This window comes from Salmo salar, chromosome 27 (genome assembly GCF_965601325.2).
Source record: "Salmo salar chromosome 27, fSalSal1, whole genome shotgun sequence".
In the NCBI taxonomy this organism is placed as follows: Eukaryota; Metazoa; Chordata; class Actinopteri; order Salmoniformes; family Salmonidae; genus Salmo; species Salmo salar.
The window spans coordinates 25,412,687-25,421,615 of NC_138317.1; the positions used below are offsets into that span (position 1 = coordinate 25,412,687).

Genomic DNA, 8,929 nt, shown 5'->3' on the forward strand with positions numbered 1-8,929 from the left:
CATACACTCACAGAATCTTCTGTATAACTGATGTTTCATTTATATTTATTACTTGAAAATTTATTTTGTTGTGCGCTACATATATGTTCTGTTTTGACAGTATGGGATATTACTGTATCAGAACTACAAGAGTCCCCAGCAGCGGAAGTCTCCTGTCTCACACTTCTCTACTCCTGTGGTAAGACTCCTATTCACGTTTCTATTCCCTACTCTATTTAAGTAAACTAGGATCTATTGGAGAGCGGTAGCGTGGCTCAGACAAGTTCTCTGTCTCTGTAGAGGAGTGTGTCTGAGAACTCTCTGGTGGCCATGGACTTCTCTGGCAGGACGGGACGCGTCATAGAGAACCCTCTGGAAGCACAGAGCGCCGCGGTGGAGGAGGGACAGACATGGAGGGTGAGGAGGAGAGTATGAAGGAGAGGAAGTGGATGGGATGGAAGATTGGGAAACTCAGACTAAGAAGAAGGTGTACTTCTATCATTCTGAATCTAAAATTGTTTTGTTTGTTTATCTTTCCTGCCGTCAGAAACGGGGTCACCGTATGAATGCTCTGGGCAGCCCCAGCCTCCTCCACCCATCTTCTCTCAGCTCAGGTACCCTACACTTTACATTACTTTGTTCTTATACCTGGGTAGTAGTACTGTAATAATTACACTGGTAACAACATTTAACAGTAACTTCATAAATGATTAGTAATGCTGGAGGAGATGGCTGCCGTTTTACTGACTCCTAACCAATTGTGCTATTGTTATTTGTGACTTATTTTGTACATAATGTTTATGCCACTGTCTCTTATGACTGAAAATAGCTTCTGTGTATCAGGACAGCGATTACTCACCTTGTACTGGACAAAGATTTTTTCTTTAACAAGTCGGACGCAAAGAATTTACTTCAGACACCCGACAAGGCCCAAATCCCCATCATTCGCATGAGAAAGAGACGGAGATATCTGGGATTTAGGTCGGGGTGCTTTGTAAGGATCTGACGGCGAGTGGGTAATCTGCCTCTACCATCAGTTCTATTAGCCAACGTACAATCATTGGATAACAAAATAGACAAGCTACGATCATGAATATCCTACCAACGGGACATTACAAACTGTAACATCTTATGTTTCACGAGTCGTGGCTGAACGATAAACACGGATAACCTACAGCTTGCGGAGTTTACGCTGCATCGGCAAGATAGAACAGCTGCCTCAAGTAAGACAAGGGGTCGCAGTCTGTGTATATTTGTAAACAACAGCTGGTGCATGAAATCTAATATTAAGGTTTTGCTCGCCTGAGATCTGAGTATCTCATGATAAGCTGTAGACCACACTATTTACCAAGAGAGTTTTCATCTATATTTTTCGTAGCTGTCTATTTACCACCACAAACCAATGCTGGCAATAACACTCAATGAGCTGTATTAGGTCCTAAGCAAACAGGAAAACACTCATCCGGAGGCAGCGCTCGTAGTGACCGGGGACTTTAATGCAGGGAAACTTAAATCTGTTTATACCTAATTTCTATCAGCATGTTAAATGTGCAACCAGAGGAAAAATAACTCTAGACCACGTTTACTCCACACACAGACGCGTACAAAGCTCTACCTCGCCCTCAATTTGGCAAATCTGACCATAACTCTATCCTCCTGATTCCTGCTTACATGCTAAAACTAAAGCAGGAAGCACCAGTGACTCGGTCAGATGACGCAGATGCTAAGCTACAGGACTGTTTTTCTTGCACAGATTCTTCCAATGGCATTGAGGAGTACACCACATCAGTAACTGGCTTCATCAATAAGTGCATAGACGACAACGTCGTCCTCACAGTGACCGTACGTACATACCCCAACCAGAAGGCATGGATTACAGGCAACATCCGCACAGAGCTAAAGGGTAGAGCTGCCACTTTCAAGGAGCGGAACTCTAACCCAGACTCTTATAAGAAATTCCACTATGCCCCCCGATGAACCATCAAACAATCAAAGCATCAATACAGGACTAAGATTGAATCATACTACACCGCTCCAACGCTCGTCGGATGTGGCAGGGCTTGCAAACTATTACAGACTACAAAGGAAAGCACAGCCACGAGCTGTCCAGTGACACGAGCCTACCAGATGAGCTAAATTACTTCTATGCTCGCAAGCAACACTGAAGCATGCATCAGCCGTTCCGGACGACTGTGTAATCACGCTCTCCGTAGCCGATGTGAGTAAGACCTTTAAACAGGTCAATATTCAAAAGGCCGCAGGACCAGACGGGTTACCAGGAAGTGTACTCCGAGCATGCACTGACCAACTGGCAAGAGTCTTCACTGACAGCATATTTCAAGCAGACCACCATAGTCCCTGTGCCCAAGAACACTAAGGTAACCTGCCTAAATGACTACTGACCCGTAGCACTCACGTCTGTAGCCATGAAGTGCTTTGAAAGGTTGATCATGGCTCACATCAACACCATTATCCCAGATACCCTAGACCAACTCCAATTTGCATACCGCCCCAACAGATCCACAGATGATGTAATCTCTATTGCACTCCACCCTGGGACTAAACACCTCCCTCTGCAACTGGATGCTGGACTTGCTGATGGGCCACCCCCAGGTGGTAAGGGTAGGTAACAACACATCTGCCACGTTGATCCACAACACGGGGGCCCCTCAGGGGTGCGTGCTCAGTCCCCTCTACTCTCTGCATGGCCAGGCACGACTCCAACTCCATCATTAAGTTTGCCGATGACACAACAGTGGTAGGCCTGATCACCGACAAAGATGAGACAGCCCATAGGGAGGAGGTTAGAGACCTGGCCGTGTGGTGCCAGGATAACAACCTCTCCCTCAATGTGATCAAGGCAAAGGAGATGATTGTTGATAACTACAGGAAAAGGAAGACTGTACATCACTGGGAGCAAGCTTCCTGCCATCCAGGACCTCTATACCAGGCGGTGTCAGATGAAGGCCCTAAAAATTGTCAAAGATTCCAGCCATCCTAATCATAGACTGTTCTCTATGCTACCGCACAGCATGCAGTACCGGAGCGCCAAGTCTAGGTCCAAAAGGCTTCTTAACAGCTTCTACCCCCAAGCCATAAGACTCCTGAACAGCTAATCAAATGGCTACCAAGACTATTTGCATTGTTCCCCCCTTTTACGCTGCTTCTACTCTCTGTTTATTATCTATGTTTAGTCAATTTACCTCTACCTACATGTACATATTACCTCAATTACCTCGACTAACCGGTTCCCCCACACATTGACTCTGACTCTGTACCGGTAACCCCTGTATATAGCCTCGCTTCTGTTATTTTACTACTGCTCTTTAATTGTTTTTTTTTTATTTATTTTTTACTTAAAACTGCATTGTTGGTTAAGGGCTTGTAAGTAAGCATTTCACTGTAAGGTTACCTGTTTTGTTCTGCGCATGTGACAAATAACATTTGATTTAATGGAGTGTATTGTTACACAAGTGGAATATGAAGCAGTTCCTACATCTGTGGTTACGTCCCAAATGGCACCCTATTTCCTTCATTGTGCACTACTTATGGGCCCTGGTCATAAGTAGAACACTATAGGGAAAGGGTGCCATTTTGGATGCAGACTCCTTGTATTTCTGCATGTGTAAAGCTGTATAGTGCAGATCTTGTGCTTATACATTGAAAGCTGAAAATGGCTTTCAGACATCTGAAACCTGATGTTGTCTTTCAGTGATCCACAGAACACAGCTATGGTTCCATGGTCGCATTATTAGAGAAGAGTCCCACAAGATGATCATGCAACAAGGACAAGTAGACGGGTAAGACTTAGAAGCTGTATTATCCTTCTTAAGCCACCCTCCCATCCATCCATCCTAGTACCCACAGACCATCCCTATATATAGATGTACAGCATAAGTGAAAATGTTTTATGTGTGCATGTGTCAGGTTGTTCCTGCTGAGAGACAGTCAAAGTAACCCCAAGGCGTTTGTCCTGACCTTGTGCCACCACCAGAAGATCAGACACTTCCAGATCCTACCGGTCAGTTCTTTATACTCATCTACCTCTATTCTGTTCCACTTCCTTCTTGTTCATCCAATTTGGCTCTGTCTCAGTTTGCTCTCACATCCTATCTCCTGCCTCCTTCTCAACCGTATTGTATATTGTCTCCTCTTTCTCACAGTGTCAAGAGGAAGGTCAGATGTTGTTCAGTTTGGATGATGGCTCCACCAAGTTCACAGACCTGATCCACCTGGTGGAGTTCTACCAGCTCAACAGAGGGGTGCTGCCCTGCAAGCTCAAACACCCCTGTACCGCCGTGGCCTTGTGACCCTTCACCCCTGACCTCTGACCCGTGAACCATACGCCTGCCCTCTGGTCTCACTACACTACCCTCTGTCTGCAGTTAAATTCTCTACCCCTTGTTCACTAGGTCGTCAAGTGTGCACTTATTCACTCGTTCCTCGTGGATTTAAAAGGAATGGAGTGTTGGAAGCTGATGGTACATGCTTAGTTACACCAATGCTTTTATGTATGAGGGGTAGTGAACAATTGCACACTTTGCGGGGAGGGGTGGGGAATTGGAAAGTGGCTACACAGATAGATGGATGGACAGACAAACAGACATGTGGTGTACTATAGTGATCTGTGGATCCAACCAAGCCCCTGTTTCCTCCTCCTTCACCCACCTCAGACAGACGATAGACAGGGGGCTGGTTCCCCCGCACTTCTTTATTGATCATCAGGGATCGAATCGATCACAACGATTGACCATATGTAAAAATCAACCTGTGCAGTCCAGTCTTAATAAGCTGATCACCTGATGCTTCATGCTGCCTACTGGCTGACGTTGCCTTGGGGGCATCCTGAAGCATGAAGTTGCCTGGGGGGCATCCTGAAGCGTGACGTTGCCTGGGGGGCATCCTGAAGCGTGACGTTGCCTGGGGGGCATCCTGAAGCTTGACGTTGCCTGGGGGCATCATGCCCTTCCTCTGCTTTCCTTATTGGACCAACCATCTCACTCTATCTCCAATACTTTATACACGGCCACTAGGAAGAGGAAAAGCCAACAACAAAAAGAACACAACAAAAGCAAACCGTGTTGGCCGTTTGTTTGAAATGGCAGATGATTGTTTGAGATGTGGACTTCCCTGTCAGAGCTGATGGCGTTGATATGATGTTGTATTACTGTTGCAGAACTATTTGCACTTCTGAACAGAAAGCCTACAGTTCTCTTGTAAACTGAATTAAGCTGAATGCTCCTTCTCAACCTGCTCTTCCTCCTCTCTTTCTGCTCCTCATCTCCTACTCTTCCTCCTCTTTCTTGTCCTGCTCTTCCTCCTCTTTCTTGTCCTGCTCTTCCTCCTCTATCTTCTTTTGTCCTGCTCTTCCTCTTCTCTTTCTTGTCCTTTTGTCCTGCTCTTCCTCCTCTTTCTTCTCCTCTTGTCCTGCTCTTCCTCTTCTCTTTCTGCTCCTCCTTTCTGCGTAAGAAATCCCAGCCTGCTGATTGGATTAGATTGGATTAGAGGCTGGATAGCCTCTCTGTTCCTGCTACGTCCGGCTCCACCTGATCCCATCAGAACATTTGGAAAACCAAGAACATTCCCTGCAATCAACCCTAAAGTTCAGAGAGATGAGAACGGGACGGAAGGAAGAGAAGTCTCACAAACATGCCCCCTGCACCTTCAATTTGGACTGTCAAGAGTTCAAACTTTCAGGCTACGTTCCAATACCCACAATAATATTGCACTTAGAACGTATGTCCAATGCATTTTTTCACTGTACGTGAACAAAACATCATCACCGCCAGTCAGTATTGTATGAATGTCAATAAGTGTTCTCCAAGTCAGTTGTTAGCTTCCTACTGCGGTCAGCATGATGCTGTGTTAAAATACAATTTGAAATCATTTCAAATACTTTCTGTGCTTGATTGAGCTTGCCTGCCTTGATAGACCAATATAACAGTCCCAAAACTTCAAACCCCGCCCCTCTGGCACTCAAGGCAATCTAGAGCAATCTCCCAGGTATTTGATAGATTTCAAGCAGTATTTGAACCTAGGTTTGGCTATATTGTCTCTGACCCACACCTTGATGTTGTAGACCAGGGTGTCAAAGTCATTCCATGAAGGACCTAGTGTCTGCTGGTTTTTGGTTTATCCTTTCAATTTGTGTCCAATTAAGACCTAGACAACCAGGTGAGGGGAGTTCCTAACTAATCAGTGACCAATAGATGTGAGAGGGTATTCATTCTCAGAATGCAGGGATCCATTTAAAGCACTCCCCAATGTGCCTGTATTTATGTTGAAATGTATGCTATGTTGACTTTGCTGCAGCCATAGTTAAATTAGTTTCTCTCAACTTAAAGTTAATATTGTGAGCGTGTGTGTGTGTGTGTGTGTGTGTGTGTGTGTGTGTGTGTGTGTGTGTGTGTGTGTGTGTGTGTGTGTGTGTGTGTGTGTGTGTGTGTGTGTGTGTGTGAAGTCATACTATTATAATGCACATAGTCCATCTGTCCTTCTATCTGAAATGTATTATGTTCCAAATCCTCCTCTTGTTTAGGAATGGAAAAAAGGGTCTAGTAGGAAGATTTCTGTGAGTATTGGGACTCAGCCAGCCCCTGTTTGGTCCTGTACAGTCCCGTCCTGTTTTGTCTTATCTTGTTCTGTCTTGTCCTAAACTGTTCTGTCCCGACCCATTCTGGCCTGTCCCGTCTTATCCTGTCCATGGGCGGTTCTAGACCATTTCAACTGGGGGGGCCAAGCTGGGGCCAGTTGTACTGTTAGAGGGGCCAGTTACATTAGACGTTATTGTTGTCATATCGTTTTCTTCACTGCATTGCAGGCATTAGCAGGCAAAAAAACATGTTCATAATCATCATCGTTGCCGCTGTCTAATAACGGATGTATAAAAAGAACGATAGCAAAAATTAGTTATGTAAACATTTTTTCATACTCCACATTTAGGGGGGCCACAAGGGGGTCCAAAATTGTTGTCATAGGGGCACTGCCCCCCCCCCCCCCCCCCCGAACCGCTAGTGATCCTGTCCCGTCCTTCTCAGTCTTCTAGCGTGAGGCAGCAGAGCTGTTGGCCTAGCAAGTGTGTGACATAATACCTGCTCAAAGCTTCCACCAGGTTTACTAGACGCGCGCGCAAACACATACACCGTCCCGTGCCAGATTGACAACTAATAGCAAGGGGCTACCAGGCACTCTGCCAGGCCAGCTCTCTGAATAACGTCACTGTTGTCACTCCCGTCCCATCACTCCTGAACCATACCTGACTCTACAGCTCTACAGGAGTTTCCACTACTTCACCTCACTCAGAAGCTCTGGCTGGACATCTTAGTCAGTTAGGGCAGGCAAAAATGTTAACCACCCCTCTGTCTCTCTCTGTCTCTCTGTCTCACTCTGTCTCTCAATCTTTGCCTCTTAATCACTGTGTTATAATGCAATCCTTCACAGAAGTCCAATCATATGGATGTACAGTATATATAAATTCAGCATATGAATATCTATTTTATAGAATGTGAAACTATGGAAAAGCTGTAGATCTAACACTGTATCTAGGTTACAGATCACTATGAGTGCATTCCAAATGTCACCCTATTCCCTATATAGTGCAGTATTAAAGGGAATCGGGTGCCATTTAGGACATTGCCTATGTATTGGGCGTTATGCTTTTGCTCATCACTCCGTCTCAAATGAAGGTGAAGATTTTTTTTTCATTATTTGATTCATTGACTGTTTGCTTTTGATTTTATCACAAATTGAACTTTTATATATATATAAATAATATACCAGAACATAAACAGTAATAAATGAAGCTTTCAAACTGGACTCTTTTAGCATGCATTGAATTCTGCAGGATGTATAAGCTGACTGGCTCAGAGAATGTTAACTGTCTATGTAAGGACTTTCGATGCTGTCAAAGTTGTGAGTCGCTGTCCTGAACATGACTTAGGCCAGGATTCAATCAAAGGCGCGTTGTCGACAAGCCCACTGCACTGTCGACAATGCGCCTTTCAAATGCAATTTCCCTGACGTTTGCGGAGATCACATTTATGGTAAACGCTGCAGATGTCGGCACAAGTGTAAATTACCTTTAAAAGTGCAATGCACTTGTCGACAAAGCACCTTTTGATTGATTCCGGACCATGCAGCTTTCCTTACATCGGTGTTTCCAAAACTTGGTCTTGGGTACCCCAAAGGGTGCACGTTTTGGTTTTTGCCCTAACACTACACAGCTGTTTTAAAATAATCAAAATTAGATGAAAGCTGATTATTTGAATCAGTTGTGTAGTGCTAGGGCAAAAACCAAAACATGCACCCATGGGGACCCCAGGACCCAGTTTGGGAAACCCTGCCTTACACTCAATGGTGAGAACGTATTGCTTACTTCACCCATCCAGGTTTTCTGATCTAGGCCTACATCATAAAAAGGGTATGATCAATAGTCTAGGGCAGGGGTATTCAACTCTTACCCTACGAGGTCCGGAGCCTGCTAGTTTTCTGTTCTACCTGATCATTCATTGCACTCACCTGATGTCCCATGTCTAAATCAGTCCCTGATTAGATGGGAACAATGAAAAAATGCAGTTTAACTGGCTTCAAGGTCCGGACTTGACTTTAATGGGACTAGAGACTGAAACGGAACCAGCTAAGGATATCTCTCTCATACATTTATCAAATAAGCCAGGAAATAAATACAAAAGTCAATGTAAGGTTGGACGAAAGTTTCTGCTGTGCCAGTGTAGCCTTCCCTGTCTCACTGCCCTTAACTCCATGTACCGTATCCCGGGTCCTGTTCCATACGGCAAACCCTAGCTGAACCTTTTTGCAAGGTGAAACTAATCTTGTTTGTTTCAATTCGATATGTTCAGGTATTTTTTTGTTACACTTTGGTTTAATACATTTTTTCACTACTGAACACAACCCATCTGTTCTGCACCACTCAAGCCCATGGGCAAGGATT

The 8,929-nt window shown here is 44.8% G+C and overlaps 1 protein-coding gene across 2 annotated transcripts in view; it reads left to right on the forward strand.

The window, feature by feature from the left end:
• Positions 1-7,794, forward strand: part of LOC106588785 (growth factor receptor-bound protein 10) — a 57,546-nt gene extending 49,752 nt beyond the window's left edge. For both annotated transcript variants that reach the window (XM_014178196.3, XM_014178197.3), the window contains 6 exons: positions 101-178; positions 280-396; positions 527-593; positions 3,692-3,779; positions 3,907-4,000; positions 4,143-7,794. In XM_014178196.3, coding sequence (XP_014033671.1) covers positions 101-178; positions 280-396; positions 527-593; positions 3,692-3,779; positions 3,907-4,000; positions 4,143-4,289 — 591 coding nt within the window. In that variant the 3' untranslated portion in view covers positions 4,290-7,794. The remainder of the gene's footprint in view (positions 1-100; positions 179-279; positions 397-526; positions 594-3,691; positions 3,780-3,906; positions 4,001-4,142) is intronic.
• Positions 7,795-8,929: the final 1,135 nt, after the last annotated feature.